The 24,337-nt window shown below is 46.0% G+C and overlaps 1 protein-coding gene and 1 long non-coding RNA gene across 4 annotated transcripts in view; one reads left to right on the plus strand and one right to left on the minus strand.

The window, feature by feature from the left end:
• The window catches only part of LOC105431757 (uncharacterized), a 30,183-nt gene extending 13,972 nt beyond the window's left edge, over nt 1-16,211 (minus strand). Inside the window, exons 1-2 of the long non-coding RNA XR_016138856.1 lie at nt 16,197-16,211; nt 14,789-15,812 (exon numbers count right to left, since the gene is read on the minus strand). This is a non-coding gene — a long non-coding RNA (uncharacterized LOC105431757). The remainder of the gene's footprint in view (nt 1-14,788; nt 15,813-16,196) is intronic.
• tara (SERTA domain-containing protein 2 taranis) overlaps nt 1-24,337 on the plus strand; it is a 103,266-nt gene that overhangs the window by 46,003 nt on the left and 32,926 nt on the right. The window contains exon 1 of one of the 3 annotated variants that reach the window (XM_089075278.1): nt 4,793-5,474. The exons of 1 other annotated variant lie outside the window; for it this stretch is intronic. In XM_089075278.1, the coding sequence (XP_088931404.1) occupies nt 5,454-5,474 (21 nt within the window). In that variant the 5' untranslated portion in view covers nt 4,793-5,453. Of the gene's footprint in view, nt 1-4,792; nt 5,475-24,337 lie in introns of those variants that run through there. One more of the 3 variants, XM_011646178.2, reaches the window with a different exon arrangement.

Raw genomic sequence — 24,337 nt, forward strand, 5'->3', positions numbered from 1 at the left:
TTGGATTTTCATTATGGAGGGAGCATTTTCTCGAAAATAAAAACTCGTATTAACGAGTCAACGCGCAATAAATAAAGCTTCGGCAAAAAGAAAAACTTTATCCGATATTTATCGAGGAATTTATAAAAAGGAATCTTTTATCTTTAATATATATGTATACGTAAATATGTCAGAGTATGCATATGTTTAAAAAATTGATTACATATTTTAATATAACAATATCTCTCCATATAAATATTTATAAGGATTTTATATATATGTATATATATATATATATATATATATATATATATATATGTATATATATATATATATAAAACACTTATTTATATAACTGTTATATAACATTTTTTTCAGAATATCGCATTTTAACGATAAAACTGAATTTTCCAATAAGCTACTCGTGCTTGTCTGTATAAATAATAAAACGAATAAACAAATGTGAACAGTTCGTGATAAAAGCGATTAATAAATGAAATAACTCCGCTTTTGAATCGCAGTTTCCTGACGCGCCGGACGATTCTCGTCTTGCACGTAAAGAAGTCTGCTCGGCAGTGGTTTAAGAATTCAGGCCGGAAGTGCGCACAGGAGTCACAGCTTTCGAAGACGATCGTAAAACGTCCCGCCAGATCTCCGTCGTTTCCTGATCCCCACCTTAGGTATCCTTCACCGCACTAACGAGCGCTTCTAGTCGGCGAGAAAGTCCAGCAGCGCCTGTGCGCGGCAAACTTCGACGAACTGAATTCTGCGGGTACCTTTGTATAAATGACGGCGTTTGCTAAGAGATATTAGAAATAATTCAAGGACAAATGTCTCTCTTATAATTTATGCAGTTATGCACGCATTTAAAAATTATTAGAAATAACTGTCCGTTCTAAATGTCTATTCAAATGTCTGTTCTATAATTTACGCAGTTACATACACATAACACATTCTTTCTTGAAGCCACAGAACGACATTGATTGCTCTAATCGAGAGATGCGGAATTCTTTTCTATTTATGTCTCAAAGAAAACTCTTCCTCTCTTCCATGTATAGTAAATGACAATTTTATAAACAAGATATCGAAATATATTATTAGCAAAAAAATAAGCGTTGTAAACAAATAAGTCTGCGCTGCGTGTTACTAAAAGAAATATCATCAGGATCGAGAAAGAACCAAAACAAAGATTTAAGCGGACAATAGCAAGCAAGGTCTCAAGTGCTTGCAACAATTCCTTTTTTATTTTTTCAAATTTATGTATATATAAATTCAAGATAAAAGTCGATTTTGATGCTGGTAAAGATTTGATAATGAAGCTTCTCGAGGATTCGTTTTTGAAATATTAAAACAAAGCGGCGACGTTGCGGAGGGGAAAGGCAGACAAGTACCAAACTACCACGGGCGGAAGCGCGCGGTATTGTGCCAAATTCTAAATTCCCTTCCACCTCGCGGACCGTTCTCGCGGCCGACGGTCGCGCGGCCGTGCATGCGCGCCCTGCGTTCGAATAAGGCATGCTCGCGTCGCCACGGCCTCGTCCAGAGTGAGCAAGGACATTCATTGGTCACAGTTCATCCGCCGTGTCCAGCCAATCGTAAACTCGGCTGGCGCTTTTCTTCATGCTGGAGTCGCGCTGCCGCCGCCGCCGCCGCCGCCGCCGCCGCCGCCGCCGCCGTCGCCGTCGTCGTTGTCGTCATCGTCATGCGTCCAACAACTTGTGACACGCACCGATATCGGCGTGATGCATGCGTATATCTCGTGCATGCGTGATACACGCGATATACGCGCGTATGTGCTGCGGATTCGACGGCGATGGCAGCGGCGGCGACGACGGCTGTTTCCGTGCTTGGCAATGTCCGCGCATTCTCGCGCCGACCAGTTAAAAGTCGCCTCCATGCCATCCGTACGACTTAGCCGCTCTCTCGCTTCGTGGCGTCAGCCGCGATTAACAACAACCGGACACGTCGCGTCGGAATCATCATCAGGGAATCCCAGCGCGCACGTTTCGTCAAGACGTTCGAAGCGGCGTTTCATCTCGATCACATGTACACTTATATTCTTGTAATAAAGAGATTTTATTTAATATCATTTTCATTGATCCATGTTGTCCATATAGCACGCGATGGACGATCGAGCAACTTTATTCGAGTTGTAAGGAGGAAATAATTTAGAACGAGGAATGTCCTAAATTAATTCTTATCTTGCGATTTCAAAATTCTCTGCGAGCAGAGCTCGCATCAATTCGGCAACGCTATCGATTTTATCGAGCTTCGGAAAGCTCTATAAAATGTTATGATGACGATCGTAGATTGTTGCATCGAGCGAGATAAAATTTCTTAAAATTGTACGATATAAAATTTCTTAAGGTATAAAAGGAAAAAGAAAAGCAAAGAATATCATATATACATTTATGAGATTTTTTTCCATGTGATTTAATAAGTTAAAGAAGCGCGCGCCAGTATGATAACGCGAGAGCTACGCTGGAAATATACAGCACGCGGCGTCCCTCCGACGCCCCGCCATTTCCACCGTCGTTGTCGTCGTCGTCGTCGTCGTCGTCGTCGTCATCGTCGTCGTCGCCGCCGTCGCCGTCACCTCCGAAGAGAAACCGAGCTCGGCGTTACGCGTCGGCTCGGAGCCGCTTCGTCGGCGTACGTGTAGCAACCGCTCGCGCTCTCGGTCTCTCCGCCGGAGACCTCGAAGTCCGCGCGCTCTGCCTCGCGGCCGCATACGGAATGACGCGCAAAATTCGCGGAATTGGCCGACGCGGGGAGGTCAGCCGATCGTAGAACGACGGCGCACGTCCCCCGGCGTCCTTTCGCCGTCGCGGCGTCCCGATGACGCGCCCCTTTTACCCGATAGGGAATAAAAATGTTCCCGGTGAATTTTCTTAGGCTGCACGCCGTATAGAACGTGGCTCGCGCGTTGTCTACTCTTTCCCCGTCCCCGGCCACCCGTCGCCGCGCCGCGCCGTCGCTGCTTGCTGGCTGGTTGGCTTGGCTGGCTGGCTGGCTGGCTGGCTGGCTGGCTCGGCTGCGCGAGCGAGCGAGCGAGCGAGTAAGCGAGCGAGAGTCGAGACCTCCTCTCTCGGGCGCTCTTACGCTGCGCGCCGTATACAGCCAGCCAGTCAGTGGCGAGTTTCGAACCTAGTGGCGTTAGGCCGACTCCCTCGTGCACGGGGGCCCCTATACCGAGAGACCGGAGGTTCTCTCCCCGGTGAAGGCTACCACTTTTGGCGCTCTCGACGTATACCCGAATCTCCGAGGTTCTACGCTTTCCGTTTTTAAAGCCGCATGAAAATTTACTCTCCGACGCGCGCGAGTTCCTCTTTTCCGTTTTCTCTCTGGTTCTCTTCTCATTTTCTCTCTCTCCAATATCTGACACGTCGCTTCTCGGAGAATTAAATCTTTTTTTTAAGAATCATAAAAGCTATCCGATTAAATTGACTTTTCGAGTAAGTTAATTAATTACATTACTCTCGCGTCGGTCACCTTGTGGCAATCTCTCGTTAACTTCTACGCAATATCGCGGATATTATTATATCGCACGAAGCTAAAAAAAGTATATATATATATATATAAAGTTTATTCATCAAAAATAATTACTCGATCGGGTTCCTCACGAATCTCGCGATTGTCGCATAGCGAAGAAGAGGAACGTCGGAAATTGTTCCGTCGCTCACGCGGCTCTTCGCTTCGCGAGCGCGTGATTACCTTGCTGGCCGCAAGGTCCTCACGGCGTCGCGTAGTGGCGCGATTGACCGTGCTATCTTGGTCGTCTCGTAAGATATTAAGCAGCGCGGCACGGCGCGGCACGGCGCGGCACGGCGCGGCGCGGCATGACGCGGCGTGGCGTGGCGTGGCATGGCGCGGCGCAACGCGACGATGAGCCGGGAATCAGCGCGATCTGCGGCGCGAGCTGCCCGCGAAGTCATTTTGAGTTTTTGCTGCGTCGCTGAAATATTTCAGCGGCCGTCGCCGATCCGTTCTCCGATAACTTTCATCGACCGGCCCCGCGCGCTATCACGGACTTTCTCGAATGAAGCGATTTTTCTCGATCGCGGGGAGCGCGGACTTTCTGGAAGAGAGAGAAAGAGAGAAAGAGAGAGGATTTTAAGTCCTACAGCCTCACGAAGTGAATCCGTTTCTTTTTTCCGAGACGCGACTGGCATCTCCTCCCTCCCTTCCTCCCTCCCTTCGTCCACCCCCCCCCCCGTGCGCTAATGAGCGCCACCAATCATTCGACATAAAAGCATTGTTTATATACTTTGAAAAGCTGCGCACACTTCGACAATGGATTTCCTTTTGCGACCGGTCACAGAATGACATACACACAGTCCTACGATATTAAATCCAATATTAATTATGTAATTAATTTACGCGACGTGAATGAAACGATCCTTCCATTTATATCAATTACATCGGGGCGTTCGGGCGCTAACAATATGGCATTATGCGGCCGGCAAGCGCGATCGACTTTTTCTCTCTCTCTCTCTCTCTCTCTCTCGAAATGTCATATTGAAAGCGACGCGAGAGCATATGTTATCACCGATCAAAACAGTCCTCCAGCGGCTCTGAAGGCTCGCTCCTTTCCCTCGGAACGAGATACGTCGGCGACGACGAATTTGCGAGTTGACGATAACGAATCGCTTCTGGACGATCTGCGCGTCTCGCGGCGATCGTACGTACGTCGCCGTACGTCGTTTCTGCGTCGATGCGAAAATTCGAGGGACAAAGCGCGCGTCGTTCCGGCCGGGACGGTGGCGCGCCGGCGCTTGGCTACGGCACTGGCGTTCGTGTCGGAGTGCAGGTGGGCCGAGCATCGACGGAAATGGCCGAGCGCGCGTTCGGGGGAAAACCGAGCGGCGCTACTCGCGGCGAGGAGTGTTGTCAGAGTATTCAGTAATGCTTTGCATGGCCAGCTAGATACTAGCGTGTGTGTCGATGACAGTCGCGTTGTCATCTGTTCGGAGTGATCGTGCGATGTTACTTGAGGAGCTAACCGGGGCTACCGGCGGGGCCGACACCTAACGTCGCGCAGTGCATTCCTTTCGTGAGACTGTGAATCAAAGAAAAGTAAAAGAGAAGAGAAGATAAAAAGAAACACCGAGCGCTAACGGACACGTATCGCGCGAAAAACAGACGGCGAGTGAGAAGGACACGCGGTGTTAAGAGAAAGAGAGAGAGAGAACGAAAGACAGAAGGGAAGAGAACGAGAGAGGGAGAGTGGACGAATACAGTTTACGGTAACACAGAACTTCATCGTGCCCACACGGCCGAGAGAACGTGGAAACCTCGGTTCCACGTACCGCCGTTGGTCGGTCTCGATTATCTTTCTCTCCGTACGCTTCTCGACGAATCTTGGACGAGTCACGCGGAGAGCGAAGGAAAAAACGGACCGTCGCGGTAGCACCGTGCGCGGCAGTGCAGCAGCAGCGTACCAAGATGCTGTCGTCAGTGTCAGCGAAATAATAATGTGGTGCGACGTCAGTCAGGTGAGTTTCGCGCGCGGTTCCGCGCGCATCGTTCCCTCTTGCTCTCGCGCGCGCCGCTCTCGGCCGCCGTCCTTTTTTCCCGCAACCCCCTTATCTTCTCCTTCGCGCGCGCGGTCGGCCGTTCGCTCGCTCGCTCGCTCGCTCGCTCGCTCGCTCGCTCGCTCGCGCGCGCGCGCACGCACGCATGCACGCACCACTCGCGCCTCCCCTGGGTGCGTTCCCTTCCTTCGGCGTGTACGACACGCGTGCCGCGTTTCCGCGTTACGTGCCGGTCGAGGAGAGCGAGTTACGTGATCGCGAGCGCGCGCGCACCGCTCGACTTTCGGCTCTCGAAGCAGCCAGCCAGCGATTGTGAGAGAGCGACGAGAGGTGACGAGAGGCGACTCGAGTATTATATTTTGCCGTCGGGACTTTAGTTTTTTTTTCAATAACGACATTACAAAGTAGTAATATACAGTATCAGCGACTAACGACGAGACTCTCGTAAACAATGAGGAAAAGATCGGAACGTCTCTCTCTCTCGCCTTCGTCGTCTTTCCGTTCATCGGAATTTGCCGTCGGAAAATTCCCTCCGTCGGCTAGCCGCGCCCAACGGCGACTATGCTTCGACGGCTGTTTCTTTCGAGGAGCAAAAAAAAAGACGGGCAAAAAACGGAAAAAGAAAATGACGACTCGCCGCTTCTCCACGGCGCATCGCGCTTACATCGTTCTCGAAAATCGATCGACGTTCCCGCATTCGCTTGCTCGCTCGCTTTTTCCAGCATCACGAGCGAAAAACATCCGTGGAAAAATGTACGCGGCATGCACGAGGCGCGACCGCGCGCGCGTAGGACGACCAAGTGTCAGATTTGACGCGTGGTAACCTCGTGTTCGGTAGTTTGAATTCGAAGCGATCCCGCGTTTCCTTGGCCCGGCGGGGGGGGGGGGAGGGGCAGGGGATGTCGGGCAGGGGACGGGGACGGCGGGAGGGCGGCCGCAAGGGGAAGGAGGATGACGAGGCAAAGCTCGACGAGGGGGAACACGACGAGGTGGCTTGCGTACTGTGTGTGGGCCGTGGAGTTAGCGGGGAACGCGAGAAGAGAGGGGGGAATGGAACGAACGACAGCGGCAGCTTGATAGCGCAGTGAGGTTGGGACGCGAAGGGGGATGCCGGAGAGCGGCAGAGGCGAGTGGCGCGGATGGGGGAATGGCACGGTGGGAGCAGGGGGATAGAGAGGGCGAGATCGCCCGAGGCTGTGCTGGCTGCTTCCTCTTCGCTTGGCCAGCGCCGCGAGGAAACCTAGCGTCGGCTCGGAGACGCTAGGTGGGGATACGGTTATAACCAACCATCAAGGGGCAGCGTCGTCATGGTTACCACGACGACAACAACCCGATCTGGTCTAGGGGGGTGTTTTTAAAGACATATTCGCTTTTGCCGCGTCTCTCTTTCTCTTCCTTCTCTTTCTCTTTCTGTTTTTGTTTCCCTCTCGGAGTTCTCCACTCCACCTTTCCCTCCCTCGCTCTTTCGTTCTTTTTTTTTTCCTTTTCCCCTCTGCCTATTCCTTTTTCTGGCGATTGTTTTTCGTCACGAGGTCTTTGAGCAGCGCGAAATGTTTTGCGACAAAATCGAAGGAGAGGGGCGCGATACCGTCAGATTCGTAATCCACGAAGAGAGCGCGCTCGAGTCATAATTCTACGCCACCGTCGCCCGAATTGTTTTCCGAGATATTTCTCACCGCGAAAGGTTACCGTCACATGCATGTTATTTAGACCCAATCTGTTAACCACACGCAGCATCGTAAAAAAATCCATAAATAATACGAACATTACTCCCATCGAATATTACTCCGTTCAACAATAATTATGTAGATTGCTAAATATTAAGTTTTACGTGAAACACTAATTTAATTAGATCAGATATTATTTGTCTCATTTGCCATAAAAATGAATCTTAAAATGTGGAAATTTTGTTCAGAATGTTAAGCTTTTAATCTGTCGTACCTCGTCACCATACGTTTTTCTATTTCATCATTTCGTGGAATTTGTCCAATTTATCACTTTCTAGTTACTAGAAACTAATCTCTCTAGAAATTACTAAAAACTAATTTTCAGTATTTTTGGTCTTTCGAAAGCAGAAGGAACTTGCAGCGAGCTATGTATAACATTTCGAATATGTTTTCTGAAGGAAAATGATTATCTACAGATTCATTCTTACTATAATGTATCACTTAGGTACGTTTTTACGATTTTCTTTTAATGATTAATTTTCGGATACAGGTGGCCGAAATAAAAAAAATGAAAGCACGTTTGACAATGTCCTAAAAACGCTGACCACTTGTGGAGAGTTAAATACAATAAGATTTTCTGACGTATCTTTTTCCGGACTATTATCCGGAATAAATGATCCATAACGAGGTGTAAATATGTGGCTCGTGCCATTTAAATCTCAAGACGGTTCAAAATTTCTCTTGCAAACCATGTGCAATTTACCTTTCTTGCGTTGCAAGAATTACTTTGTCAGATAGATTAAAATAAAAAAATTGACAAAAAATATTTAAAATATTTTAGAGATCAAGGGAGATAAAAAAATTATTCGATATACTCGTGAAGTAGAATGAATATTCGAAAAATAAATATCGTATAAGAACATATCGATACTTTCTTGGCATTCTATTGATCTAAAATTCCGATGTTGGATTAGATTTTAGATTAGATTTCTCTTAGATTAGATTAGATCCGATTCAAACAAGAGTAAGTTAAGTGCCGTCGTTGTCGAATGTCGAGGGAAGTAAACCGGTGGTTTTCTCGCCGACGGACAAACGTTGCGATTTTGCGTAACGGGCGTAAAATTGGAGCGCGAACATAGAACGGACGCGCCAAAATTCGGGTAGTGATAAATCAGCAGCGTGCAGTGTATGTCTAGGGGATGAAGGTGGACGAACACGGGGAGAAGGAGGAGAAGGAGTAGGACGAGAGATGAGGGACGGGGGAGGGTTTTTCAGCGAACGGGCGCTTCCGACGGCCCGGTGTACCATCGGTGGCCCGATGACCGACAATAGCAGTAGTTTTTCCACGTGGTTTCGCGTCGTACGCGACAAATGGTTATCTCGGTGTGCATCGTCGTGTCGCATCGTTAAACTTGGACGGAAAAATTTTCGCATCCGCCCTCTTAACCTTTCAACCCGCGAACCCGCGTCAATTCACCCACCAGCGTAGAATAAGTCGCACTTGCTTTCAATCAAATAGTGTTTACTATGAGAATAAAAGTTTATTATGAGTAAAAAAAAGATACAGAAGATTATCGTGAAATAATATTTTAATCCGATTGCACATGGGTTATTAAAGTATTCGTAGTCTTTCGCTTTATCAGAGTCTATACTATTGGAATTGCTAATACTATTTGGAATTGCTCAGAAAATTGTATTGAAATTCGAGGAATTTTTTTGAAGCTGTTTTCTCTAATAATTTATCTTTTTATCTATTAATCTTTATATTAATCAGAATTTATTGATTAAATTGTTAACAAATAATGAATCTATCCATTTTGGACATCATAACACTGATTTTATGACTAATGCAATATTCAACACTGAAGACAACGATTTTTCGTATTACGTGTAATTTTATTTAATGAAGACGGATATTTATTTTAATAGTTTTACAAAAGTTGAATTTTACACAAATTATGCATCATATAATCTTTTGTCTGTAACTTTTGAAAATAAAGTTTGAAAATTTTATTTAATATAAAATATTCATTTTTTAGAGTCCTTATATTATTGCTTTCAAAATTTTTCAAACTGAATTATTGAAACTATAGTAATTTTTAATTTCATTTCATGATTCATAAACTTTTGTAACTGGAAAATATTAAGGACTACACGATAAATATATTTTTATTTTTTAAGGTATATATTTAAAAATGTTTTCATGTTACTTGGAATTTTTAACAAATTGAAAATCAAGGAACTTTTTTCAGTTTGAGTACATCCCATTTATAATTACACAGTGATATAATAAAATCATAATTTTTATCACAACCTTAATACTAAGTTTCTGGGGTACATTTTTACAGCCTGAGCATTTCTGGAAAAAAACGTGAATTTTTTTCGCATACAGAAGAATTTTATTTTCTCTTTAAGTTATTAGAAAACTTTGTGGCTCTTAATGTATACTTATTGAGTGAAATTACATTTTGTAATTAGTTTCGATTTTTAACATTTTATAATTAATGAATTTGCAACACATTGTATTCATTACATTTTAAAATAATAATTGCTTCTAGCAAATGATATATTCTCTTCACGAAATGCACACATTTTCTCTAAATACTCGAAAGGGGAAACAGTAAACATTTTTAATATCAATTTATTAGTCTCAATTATTTCGGACTAATTTACAATACAGAAATTAAATAGAATCATCGGTATCACGTATCACGTAAACACTCGAAATATTTTATCGGGCTATATTATAATCTCTCGTGAAAATGTAATCTGCAAATTTTTCGACATTAGCGCACGCGCGCGTGCATTGGGCCGTTTGCCGAGTTTCTAAATTCTGTTGACGTAAATAAACTTGAATTTCGCGGGAAATTGCGAGGTCATCGTACTAAATACTGACTTATCGAACTTCTCTAACGACACATTTTATCGAGACGCGCGTATAAACACGACTATCAGAGCGAACATCGATTCACCGGATAGCGCAACGTATGTGACATAACTCCTCCGCGAAATCTATTTCTGTTCACGATGTATTTCCGTATTATCGACATAAGCGGCGTGGTGATACCGGACCGCGCGTTTGATTTGATGCCGAGAGGCAAACCGCTGACCAAAAACGTGTACGCTAATCCCATAATAGCCGGGATTGCATATGGATGGGAATGGATCTCGCTTCATTAATTGCTCGAAAAACAATTACACACTCGATCTAGACTAGTGAAAGCGAAAATATGAGAATTCTTTCATTATTCATTAGTCGGTAAAAAAAAAAAAAGATATCCCTCTTCTCTCCCTCCCCATTCATACGAGGGAACGTATATACGCATGTACGCAATATTTTTATAGTGTTTCATGTACACAAAACATCAAGGAATATATTTATCTCCCGATAGAGGAGCTCTATGCTCGCGTGTGCGTTTATACTCGAAGTCACATTTCAATATTCGCATTTCTCTCCGCGGCGCGGCGCGGGATGAACGGCGCTAAGCGGCTCCACGCTCCCCGATGTATTATACATTATTCCTCGATCGATTTCCGAACTGGCGTTTCCCGCGCGCGTTACTTGGATCGCCGCATGTCGCAACGGCCCCGTCCGTCGGCGCGGTGCGCCGCGAGTCAGTACAAAGTGAGTCCAAGTTTCCCCTACCTCCCACCCTCCCTCCGAGCACCGCCACCGCCGTCGTCCCGCCGGCCCTCGCGCGCCCACCATCACGGGCCATTAACGAGAGAGTTATCGACGCGCGATCTGTCAATAGGCTTCTCCCATTCATAAATTCGCCGGGCCGGCGTGCAGCGGTGGCCGCATAGTTTTGCCGCAGAAACCACGTGGCGGCGACGGTGGTGGCGGCAACCACGAGACGAGGCGTACGTACGGACGGACGAACGGACGGACGGACGGACGGACGGACGGACGGACGGACACCTCCGTCGTTACGTTTACGCGACCGGGTTCTGCTCTAACTGCATGATTTACGGCCGGCATCCCCGTTTTAAACACATGGGAAGCGGCCACGAGTGCTCCGAGTTTGTTCCCGCGTGGATCTGCGATCATGACTTGTAGCCGAATCTTGTTTCTCCTCTTTCGGAAGGCTCTTCCGAACACTCGTCGTCATCACGTGGAAAATAAAATGTTATATTTGTGTCATACATTTTATCGATCTTTTGCGACGATATCTTTCAAGACGTTAAAAGATTCGCAAATATTCGGAGTATTGTAGTATTAAGATCTAAAGTTCCAGAAATTTCGGCAATTTTCCAAAAAATTATTTTTTCAGTATTTCGTGTAGTATTTGGTGTGGTATTTTGTTATTGTTTAGCAATGCATGTCTCACTAGAAAAAAATAAAAGCGGAAGAAGTTTTTTCACTCTGCCTTATCTGTTCTTTGATACATTGACACAGATGCAAGCATGTTTCATATGTTTCTGCAATGTCAACGCTTTTTGCCCGATATCGTATCATTGCTACCATGTTAAGCAATATGGTAGTATCGTTAACAATGTTGCGATTGAATTGGCGATCCTCTCATGCAGCATGACTCGTGACTTGACTTTTGCTCTCTTTTTCTTGTCTCGCGCGCGTGTATCGTTCTGGGATAGAGGTTATCGTCGCAATGGTTTTCAATCGATGATTACGCGAAAATAATTTAGCAGACTCGAATTAAAAAAATTTATTTCATAATAGAAAATTTATTTCTATAATAAAATTATATTCAAGCTAATTTTACACACCCCGAAATTTTGCTTTCCTAAAAAATGTTTGATTTAACGTACGGTAAGGCCTGCGCACAATGGAGCAAATATTAGGAACAGGAATAAATGTTAAATTTTGGAAATCAAAAAAATTCGGGATAAAAATTAAATGTAATGCACAATGAATATAAATAAGTAATAAAATCAGTCATATCTCATACTTGTTTCCATTGTGCGTCACGTTTAATTTTCATTTTGAATTTTTTTTTTTTCTAAAATTTAATATTTATTTCCATTCCTAATATTTCCCTCATCGTGCGCGGGACCTAACGTTCCGTGATTGAGAAGAGGCACGTAATAGTAGTTTAAACGGATTCAGATCGCGTTTGTCATAGCGCGTAACTCGCCAATAAAAAATTCGAGGCGGACACGTGGTCCGCGACATAAAAATGTCTGGGCGCGTGTGGCTGGGATCGTCTGCGAGATCGATGAATCACGAATTACGAATATTGTAACGCGTCCACCGTCCGTTGTCCGTTCGACCCCACCTCCCGCGATCCTCCCCCCCCCCTCCCCTTCCCTCCGTTCGCCGACGGAGACATCGTGGCACGTGGTGTGCTGCATCGCGTACGCGCCTCGCATCGGCATCGCGTCGTCGCGCATTGTTTTGTTTACGTTACGTGTGCCGTTGGCGGCGATTGAAAAATTCGCCCGGCGTAATCGATACGTCAATCATGCGCGTGGGCGGTACGCGCGCGGGCACGATCAGCATCGCGAAAGACGACAGCGTGGAAATTTATCGTCGTATCTACGCTCGCGCGATTCATCCCTCTTTCTTTCATCGAATTTTAGACGAGAGCGTATCGCCGATCCCTCCACACGATTTCTTCTTGATACAGGAAATTGCACAGCTCTTATTTCACGTACACATACATTTTTGAGAAGCTCCATCGATACGTGCCTTTTTTTCGAGTTGTTATCCCAGTTTTGAAACGAATTACCTTCTTTGACGGTCTTAACTCGGGACGTAAGAGAGGAGGGCTCTTTTACCAACTTTAACTTTCCGTTCTTTGGATATAAGGCACTCGTAACTCGAAATTAAAGTATCAATTTTTTAAAGGTGTTGGGAATCATACTTGAAAGTTCTATCGGTATTTTGTGTTTGAGATAACAATCGTCAATTCCGCTCTTTGTCTGACTTTCGATACATCTACATAATCGGCGACGATTGCTTCACGACGATATACAGTGACGTGACTTTGAAACAATCCCTCCCCGTTCTTATAACTCGCAACTAGTTTCGACGAAGTAAACTACGTACGTGGGGACATGATGGAACCCAGTTTTACAAGAACGAGGTTTGCCTCTGCCATTTAAAAGACTAGCTCGAGAAACGCGTTGTGTTTTCCATCTTTCCAGCATTAATGCAAGAACGATAAAACGCACCGAAACAAAGGGTACATTCAGTTAGAAAGTAGAAACGCGTGAAACTCAGCGCACACATGCACACACGTACGCATAATTAATTCTTTTTTAATACTCCGCCACTTCATTATTCATCTATAGAATGATGCAGGAAAAATAGGAGTCTGTATACACGTCTAACACTAACATAAGGAAAGTTCTTAAAGTTGTAAACCATATTTCATATAATCACTAAAAAAAAAAGTAATTGTTTATCTGAATGGAACACTCACGTAGTACGCCTACTCATGATTCAAGAGGAAGAATAGCGGATTTTGTCCGGCCTCGTCTCTCTCATCCGGGCTTTTCTCGCGCGATTCCGTCCGCGGGAATCTTCCGTAAAAGTAACCGTTAGCGATGCTTCGCGAGCTCGTGAAAAAACGCACAGAATGTAATTTTGTATTGCCTACGAAGAAACTCTTTTTTTCTAAATATTTTATCGCCGTTTCTTTGCTGTATTTTATAAACAAAAGTTACTTCCTCGAAATATTTCATTGATCATGGTATTATAATTGCATTACAATATATATATATATATATATATATAATAATGTGGTATAATATAATTAAAATAAACATAAAATAGAAGCGGAAATAAAAATCTTTAGATATCGAAACAAAAGAAATTTGTTATATATCATATTAGGCACAATTTGTTTTGTTATTTACACATAATTAACATTTTAAATATTATATTTCCACCTTTTTTTATTTTCAAAATGTAATAATCTTCCATTTCGAAAGAACGGTCGGTATACACTCGTACCACGTTGCTCACATTAAAGGTTAAGGTTGACGCTTGCAAGTGCCCTAAATTCGAGCTTAAATCGTGGCGCACACCTCGCGAACCCTCGGCTTCCGGGGATGCGTCGCGTTCTGATGGAGTCGCGCGCCGCGCGAAACTCTCTCGTCCCCTTGTGGTAGGTTAAGGTTAAGCGTGAGAAGAGAGGAGAACAAGGGAGAGGAAGATACACAGGGTGAGAGATAAAGAGCGAGAGCGAGAGAGGGGGAGAGAGAGAGAGAGAGAGAGAGAGAGGGAGAGGATGAGATGTGAACGGAGAGTTTCGCGGCCCCGTTTTCTTCCCTCTCCATTAACAAGACCGCCGTGAGCCTTTTGTGCGGGTGAATTTCACGCCCATCGCCAGTTAATGGCTACCAGGAATTAGCTCACGGCGGCGGGGGCGTCTTTACAACACAATGGCACCTGCTGCTCCTGGACGCGTGGCCAGGACACTCGGCTTGTGCGGCAGGTCGGTGTCGCGATGACTTTTCCATTCAGTCGACAATGAGAGAAATTGCAAGTCCATCTTCGACTTATTGTTACGGTGATTTATGACGTATCACCCCAGTGACAATGCGAGAGATGATATCTAACGTTAACACCTCGGTTTTGGAAAAAAATGTCATTGTTTGACGACAGCGGGAGAGCCGGGGTTGGTGACGAATCGGGCATACTTGCGTTTGGACCGGGACCTTTCCACGCAGCGGGGTAGTTTAACGTGATCGTTCGGTTTCCTCCCTCCCACGTTCGGAAAGTCGCGTGCCTCTCTCGAGCGAGCCCGCCTTAACACGCGGGACACACGCGGCGTCGGTGGTTTACCCACCGGCGCGACGACGGAGGAAGCAACAGTTGACGATATCGACGTGAATGAGGACGGTTTATGTACTTTCTACGGCGCGCGCCGTACGAAGGACTCGCGCGTATGCGTGAGAGAGGTTCTCGCGTTACGCGCGTCACGAGAGCCATGTATATACGTACCGTATGTACCATAAAGTGCGGTATAAACACACACGAGCGGGAGAACCGAGGGGGGAAGGGAGAGAGGGGCGGGGGGGATCGAGGAGGGAGACCGAGAGAGACAACGCGCATCCCGCTGGGTGACGCGGAGGCTTCCCACGGCAGGAGGGAGGGAGGGTGGATGAGTGAGAGAGAGGGTGGAGACTACGAGAGAGCCGACCAAAGTTCGTGAATTCAACCCAAGTACGTGTGTATATAGGTGTGTGTGTGTGTGTGTGTGTGTGTGTATATGCGCGTGCATGCGGGTGCATTGTAGATGTTCTCTCCCTCCACATCCCGGTACAACCGGCACGCTGTGTACGCTGCTCCTCTCCTCCTCGCCGTCCCGCAACGTGTTCACCTCCCGTCCCCCTTACGTCCCCTGCGCTGCCCGTCCCCCTCATGCCTTTCCACATCCATCCCTTTCGACCACACTGGAGATTCACCTCGTTGTGCGTCTCGCCGTACCTCACGTCATCTCGCCCCTCGCCTCCTCGCGCCTAGACTCGCTTCTTCCTCTTTCTCGCTCCCTCCGTCGCAATCTCTCTTCCCCGCGGCGTCCTCACTCACGGTGCAACGAGCGATGCACTTTGTTGTCGTCGTGTAGTCGCCGCCGCTGCTTCCATTCCGCGGCTCAGTCGGTTTCGGCTCGGTTGCCGGCGAAGTTCGCGCGGAGATTCGCGTCCGCTCGTGCATCTGTCACTTGGAATGAACCGAAACCCGCACGACGAAAAGAGATTAATTCGTAGCGATTAACATTGCTATGGCTATGAACACGATCAGAAACATGCGACACACTCGTTATTAGTATTACTTTACTTTTCGTAACAAGTACCATTTTTATTCATACTTCATCATTTCATATCGGTAAAAATTAAACGGTAAATTTGATTTACTATTAGATCTTTGTACTGTACTTTTTATTTTTCATTCGAATCAACTACAATCACGTCGAAAATAACACAAAGGAACGTACACAAAATAATGTTTATAATGTATGTTTGTATTATTACAATGTAGAGAATAATTAATGTAGAAATTAAATATTGAAGAACTATGAGATATTAAAATTTAATTAAAACATACCTATGATGTATCTAAACGATACTCCAAATTTTAATGAGACATTATCTCATCGTCGAATGCACGAGGAGATGCACGCATATCTCACGTATATTTCGCACGTTCCGCAGGATCGCGGATAAAAGTAGCCACAAAAAAGCTACAAGACTCCGCGTTAAGAAGAAAGCGTGCACCTGAGGCAGGCGTGCACGGCCATATCGCTCGTAACGTAAACGTTTCCGGATTAGAGCCGACGCGTATGCGCGTGCACAACGGTTGACCATGAATGAAGCCTATTTGCGTACGAGTAATAACAGGTGACACTCGACGGCTGTTTACCTTCCCTATCGGTAAAAAGAGGGGCTGGGTATGCGGCGGTGCGGCGAGCGGCGGGCGGGCGGACCGTAGAAGGGAACGTAAACACGAAGGGAGGGGCGTTTAGGAACCACGTGGATAGCGCCGTTTGAAGGAGCCGTCGCCGCACCGTGCCGCGCCACGCTGTGCCGCGCCGCACCGCACCGCACCGCACCGCACCGCACCGCACCGCACCGCACCGCGCGTCGAGCCGCGTGGCTGGCGCCTATACCTTCACGGATATGCGTGATATTCTCCCGCGCGCGAGGTGGCGGCTTCCGACGACGAGTGTCACGGACACTTGCGAACACTTAGTTGGAGCATTGTGCCGTACCGTGACACATCGGCGACGCGCACGGTGGCTGCTGGGTGTTCCCACATCGCCTCATCTCAGAGAGAGAGAGAGAGAGAGAGAGAGAGGAGAGAGGAGAGAGAGACAGAGAGAGTCACTCGACTATCGGAGTTCGACCAATGTGTCACCGGATTCATTTTCGCCTCTACAACCAAATGGCACTGCTATATTTGAGCAAATTAAGAGATCGGAATTTTCATTGATCATTGATGGATTCGCAACTGTAGAACATCTCCGAAAAGAAAATATTTTAACGATATCCTCCTCTCGTGTTAAATATACTTGATGTAATTTTTAACGCGAGATAAAAGAAATTTTCCGCGTGTTTTAATATTTTACCGAAAGCTCAGTCTTGTATTCTCCGCGTTTTAAATATTTCTAGTGTAATATTGATTGCAATATTGTTTTTTTTTTTTTTTTTTCACGATGCTTTCATCAACGGATGAATATTTATGTTATATTGTACATTGACATTTTATATCTATGCTTTATGGATATACTGCACTATATTGCACTATATTCTACCATCTCCTACGCTATCTCCTGCTTTTATAAAAGTTCATGTAACTACATTATAATATGACGTATGTACAATGAAAAGCGAAAATTATATCATGATAAGTGTACAATTTATAGCTGCCTCGTAAAAATAATTAATTAAAATAACAAAGAGTGTTGTATGATATAGCAATAATCTATTTTTGTTTAAATTTTTACGAAACTTTACTATCGTCGCAATCTTATTTGTTAAAACGTTTATATATATATATATATATATATATATATATATATATATACTTGGGGAAGAACGAACGGAGAAATGCACCTATGAAAATGACCTGAAACTTGTTATTTGGAAAAAATATTCTTTGTTAAGCAAATCCCAGACGGATGCTCAGTATCAATATCGATTCGTATGTTTATTATTAGCGCCTGGCGATGTAATCGAGTACATCTAGCCTGTAAACTGTACACAAATCCCGTAAATCGTTCACACAACGAGCGTCGATGACTTATCTATTGACAGAAATACCCCTTTTGAGACAGGATTATGTTATCAGTTTAGGAAGACTCAAAACAACATGATTTAGGGTTGGTCAGATAAGAGACACATGACATGTCTGAACAGCTCTGAAATAAACTTGACGTCGTGACTTTCGTCCTGCAAATTTTTGCAAGCACAACGATATCGACCTAGATGCGAGTCGCGAAAATGTAAAAGAGAGAAACGCGAAACAGGTTACATTACAGCTATACGTTTATACGTGATACGCTTAACAGGATTTTGTCATCTTAAATATTAGATGATTTTTACATCATCTACATGCAAAGGATTATATGCGGAGAGGGGGAGGGGGTGCGCTCGCGGCAATTCGCGGGTGCTTTGGCGTTCACGGTTAATCGCCAACTCGTGATTACGCGAACGGCCGAGACAGCGACGGTCAGAGCGGCGCTCCTCTCGTCGTTCTCTCCGTCCGACACTGACCCGATAATGGAAATCCTCTTTTAACGATCAACGTTGTATGTATATCAACCGTGTGCGCTTAGAGTACATGTACGCAACCCCTCGCGTTCTCTCCTCCAACACTCCCACTCCCGCTCTCCTTTCCCCCACCTTGTTTTGTTCGTCACTCCCTCCGTCTTCCCCTCTCGCCTTTCCTCCATCGACTCCATCTTCCTCCCCTCCCTCCACTTCCCTCCACTTCCCTCCGCTCTCTCTGTATCTTTTTTTTTTCCTTTCTTTCTCTCTTTTCCCCCTCTTCCTCGCCGCGTCTTCCCCTATTCTCTCCCCTCGCTTCTCTGTCGTCTCTGTCCTCCCTTCGCTTCCTAAGATCGTATAGCATTCCATCGAACCGGAATCAAACGAGCTGGTGTGGTGGGAGCGAGAGGAGGATGCGGCAGGATAGTTATATATACTATACAGTATATACTGTGTGTATGTGTATATATATATTATATATATATATATATATATTATATACTATATAGTAATATATAAGTATGTATGTATATATACACGAGGAAAGAGGCCAGCGTAGTGGGGAGAGCCGAGGAAAAACGAGCTGTAGGAAAGGAGGGAGATTGAAGGAAGAGGATAGAGTAGGGGGCGGCAGAGTACCGGGGGTGGCAAAAAGACGGAAAAATAGAAATAGAGCGAAGCAGGAAGGACGCCGAAAAAAAAACTGTTAGTAGACAGATAGAAAAAGAGGGGTACGAGGGTGCGACTTCGATTAACCGATCTCAGGGCCTATGCTCCTACCTTCTTTACCTTGAGTCTCAGTATGCGATGATACTTGCTTCAAGGCCACCAAGAGAGCAACATGGTACCATGTGTGCTTGGTGAGTGCGCTAGACATCACTGTAATAATCGGGTGCTCGAACAAGCCTCGGAGAGATAAGAGATAGTACCCTTTGACGAAATCAAGATTGATCTTCTCTTAATGCAACTTTAACCGAGATTTAATTATAGATTTATTTAATGTTGAAAAATAATGAACTCTGGCAAATAAAACTTAAAGAGAGCGAATGGGTATTTTCTTTATTATCGATTAATTTTTAATGAATTCCAAAGAGAAATTTATTTTGAGGTCCTAATTTTACAAAATAGCAAAGTGCATAACGCAACTTTGTTGGAACGATCTGTTAAGCAATATCTAACTATATATCTACAATCCAAAACATATGCATACTTTTCTAAACTAACAAGTACGAAGAACTTGGGGCTCATCGTCTTAGGTTTTCGGTACGCAATAATATACGTCTAATCTATGAAATATCATCCTTCGCATCCCCCGCTCGTGCGGTTAGTGTTTCAGTCTCGCGAAAGGCCCCGGTTCGAGTAGCGCGCGGCCAAGATCCATCGATTGCCTAACCAAACTTAACGTGATAGAAGTGACCGCTCTCGCGTGACAAATAGATCGCCACGTGGGTCCGGGTCATCCCTCGCGCCCCTCGTCTCCCCCGCGCCTATCCCTGCCCCTGTCCTGTCCCCTCGGCCGCCTATCTCCGTCTTTTTCTCGCGATCCGCTCCTCCCTTTCTCCCTTCGCGACATTCCCACGAGCTATAAATTCACGCGCCTACACACAGGTGGCACCGCTCTTTTGCCAAGTGCATACAGTGCGGACTCCCTTTGGAGATAGCGAGCGCGTCTAAACGCGCGGGGGAACATAGTGGGGGGAGAACGACGAGTGCTTATCGTATGCAAACGGGAGTCGGCAACGTGCGCGCGACGACGACGGTAAAAAAGCGGCCACTCCACGGACGAGGCAGATATCGGCACTCTCATTCAGTAATAAGTACCCTCGCGAGGTGGTCCACGCGCGCGAGACGATGATCCCACACCGGTGAACGCACGGCCCCCGCTCGTTCACCTTACGGCGGGAACAACGGATTCTTTTCCCATTGATCATCATATTCGAAAGTCTTTTTCGTTTATTTGAAAAAGCCACTTTTACATGAACGAAACGTTATCGAGATTATCTACGCCGAGTAAAATTCCCGCGTTGAGATGCTCATGGATATAACGACATAAGCCATAAGCCCGCTTCGTTCGAAAGAATTCTCTATGCCAGATAACGATAACTTTTTCCATATACATATTTTTCATCGCTACTCCTTTATATTAAACGCTTGTAACCGGATGTGATACATATTCATAAAAGCCTCCACAAAAATCATTAGCTATTTATTCTACCGGACGTTGTCGGTGCGCTTAATAATATCGGCTGGCCCGATTCTGTTCTCCGATATCGATCAATGACCATTCTATATCAAATTCTATATCTTCGAGGTAAAGGACCTAGAGACGCGGAGCTGCGTCTATCATCTCTTTCTTTCTGTTCCCTTTACGCTATTCTATTCTACGTAGACGTAGAGCGATCCGACGAAGATGCGAGTCGCCGGGGCCCTTCGCAAAGCACGCGACTCGCGTTTTATTGCGTGCGAAAGGCCAACCACGTGCGAAGAGTCGCGCGCTCTCGTGCAGGTGGCAGCACGCCGCGATACACCTTCGCGTTCGCACACAAACGCGCCGCGCCGACGTCACGCGCGGCTACGTCCTCGCTCGCGCGAAAGGCGCCTCGCCTCCGCCCCACCTCGTCTCGTCTCTCTCACTATGCCTCGCCTTGTCTCTCCTTGCCTCTCCTTGCCACCGTCTCACCCCGTTCTGCCGCGCCTCGCCTCGCCTCGCCTCGCCTCGCCTCGTCTCGTCTCGTCTCGCCTCGCCTCGTCTCGCCTCGTCTCGCAGCGGTGCCGCGCCGCGCACGCAAGCAACGTGTTTTTTGCGGCGTGCACGCTTCTTCGCGGCGGCCTTCCTTCCCCCCTTTTCGCGCACACGCGTGTACATATTTCTTCGTCAACTTAATCGCGCCCGACTCGTGGCTTCCTTCTACCGCGTTTTTTTGCGCGACCATATACCGTATGCGTATCTCGCTGCAGGATACTCATCGCGAGAGACGATCGATATTATATACTATATATGTACTATATATATATATAATATATATATATATATATATATATATATGTCAGAATATTTTTGCTCATTTTAATATTTCTTTTAGTGCCAAATACGTTTGGCATCGATACCGCACCTGTGCGGTATCGGAAGGTCTTTGATACACGCTACAGCTAGATTGCTGAGGGAAGTGAGATATCGGTGCGCAAGATATATATATCGAAAACAGCATATCGATGCTTCGATAATATCGAATTATCGCGAGCCGATGTAACGCTCGGAAGGTGACGGTGCCAGAAGTAATATCCTGGCGCAAGAGAGCTTTCAGTCAAGTAAAAGGCAATTACGCAATCGAACAGAAGTTACTGCTCGGTCAGTAAATATTCATGATGTAAAGCGTTACGTTCGCGCGGATAGAAGAAAATTCTCTTCTTATAAGAGAAAAAAAATCAGAAAAAGAGAAAAAAGGAGAGAGAGAGAGAGAGAGAGAGAGAGAGAGAGAGAGAGAGAGAGAGAGAGAGAGAGAGAGAGAAAGAGAGAACGCAGATATATTACAAATTTGTCATTTTATTCAAGTAAAGTTGCATCTTTCGTTTTCCCTAGCGTCGGCAGGTTTCCCTATACTTCGCGTTTCATCGACCGACTGCAGTCGACGTTAACGTCTGGCAACATTGGTAGCTAACATCGCGTCGCAACGACGCTCGCGACGCGAACGATCGTGCGATTTCTCGTGACGACGCGCTTCACGAGCACCGAGTAGTTCTCGTGAACGGAGCACACTTCGGCGTAGCGGCGATCAACGCGCTACGCCGTCACCGTCGTGGCTCCGCTCGCTCGCTCGATAGCGCCGAGGGTTGATAGTCCGCATTGATCCTGCGGGAGAGCTTGGTATCGCGAGGCTAGGTCGCCGCCGCCACCGCCAACGCCATCGCCGCTACCGCCACCGCCACCGCCGCCGCCACCACCACCGCCGCCGCCACCACCGTCGCCGCCGCCGCCACCGCCACCGCCACCACCACCGCCGCCGCCGTCGCCGCCGCCGTTCGTCGATCGCAACCGAGATCGCCGTTCCCCGCTCGGATATAATTTTATACTCGGTCGCGAAGAGTCCCGCTCTCCGAATTAGAACGGGACGATTCGCGATTCCGCCCCGACCAACGTTCGATCGTCGAAATAATAGTCACGTCCTCGAACTGTTGCTGATTCCCCGCTACGATTGATGATACACAACTCTGTCTGTTTAGCACATTCAGCATAAAAAAAAAATAAGCGACTTAATCTTAGATGTACTGACTAACGCAGGAACTATGTTTCTTTTTCTTTTTTTTTTCTTTTTTTTTTTTTTCTTTTTTTTAGGAAGTTAATTTTATTCTCTAGTTCTTTCCCAAGAAAAGACGTTCCATCAAGAATTACGTTATCTAAAATTTTATTGTACATTTTGTTGCTGCAATGTTGAATATAAATTTTCATAAAGTGCGCTGTTCGGGATAATAATGAAAGTAAATTTTTATGTAGCAAAGTCCTTAGAAAAAACAGACATTCCTTTCATTCGTTGCTGCTCATCAAGATCCTCGATGCTGCATCCAATTCTTTCTTCTCCCGGGGAATCGCTCTTATTGCAGATATAGCGCAACGAATGTCACAATTTCTGGTCCGAATTGCGATTTGCATTGCGGATTATATCAACAGGATAGGTTACATTAAACAGGATATAAAGCCGTAGCCGCGGGGCCGCGTAGATCGCGCTTCTTTTTTTTTTCTGTTATGTAGTCCCGGCTTATTTTAGAGATGCGTCATCCGGTAAGCACAATTCAACGACGGTATGTAACGTCGTCTGCAGCAAGTTTAAATGGTCTGTTTGGACGAATTAGAACCTATGCCTGGGGATATTTGAACGATCGACAGCATCGGATACCGGAAACGGCGATTAATACATATTACCCACGAAAAATATTGATGCGAGACCGATGATATTACATAATAATAAATTGACAAACGAATGTAATTATTCTTAAAACATACGAATAACTGTTCCCAATGTGAATTTTTCCACGACAAAGATCCGAAATTATTAATTGATAGCATCGAAGTATGATAAGCGCTTGTGTAGCCTCGACCACTCGCCGTCGCGTTACTCGGGTGTCGCTTCAACCACCCCTTTTTATTCTATGGTCACGATGACGATTCAATCGCGTGAGCACTACCTCGCGATCGCGGATAATCCGATCGTGGCCATTTATCTAACCCCGTCTGTTGCTCAAGAAGATCATATCGCCGAACTTGATGCGGCAATCGGTAGAGCTCTATTATCGGGATTGTTATAGAGGGTATCTCACACTTCATAAAAGAGCACCGAAATTACGTGCCTTTGAACATGAGCATTTTGAAGACTGGAAGGGAAAGGCTACACATCGTACATGTTCAACATTTATTATCATAAAAATACTACTGCGTTCAAAGGGGTGATTTCTATAACGCGACTGTATTATTTCGCATCTGTATTATTCGATCGTAATAAGATCCTTTTGAATCGAAGGTACGAAAGTATTCCGTAATAAAAGATCTCGATCGCGCTTGTCTATCGCCTGAGTACACGAGTATCCATGGATTTTAGATATTCGCGCTAACGAAAATTGATTGCGCGCGGACCAGCGAAGTTTTAATATATCGCCTCTCTCTCGCGCGCGCGCGAACGCCAGCCGTTATTTTCAACGACCTCCTCCAAAAGTATCGAGGTGGAGCGAGGACGAGAGATGGAAAGAGCGAGAGAGAGAGAGAGAGAGAGAGAGAGAGAGAGAGAGAGAGAGAGAGAGAGAGGAGAGAGCGCAAAAAAGGGAAAGAAAGAGAGAGGATCCCATCAGGGCGCTACGGCGCGGAGGAGTCAGTGTCCTTTAAGTAAGTTAGGCGCCTGCGCGAATCGACGCTGGAAATTCTCGACCGGTGGTGGTCCTGCGGCCATGTGGTGGCGGTGGTAGGGCGTATCGGTGGGCGCCGTTTCGCGG

This window comes from Pogonomyrmex barbatus, unplaced genomic scaffold, assembly GCF_055798465.1.
Source record: "Pogonomyrmex barbatus isolate J1 unplaced genomic scaffold, ASM5579846v1 scaffold18, whole genome shotgun sequence".
In the NCBI taxonomy this organism is placed as follows: Eukaryota; Metazoa; Arthropoda; class Insecta; order Hymenoptera; family Formicidae; genus Pogonomyrmex; species Pogonomyrmex barbatus.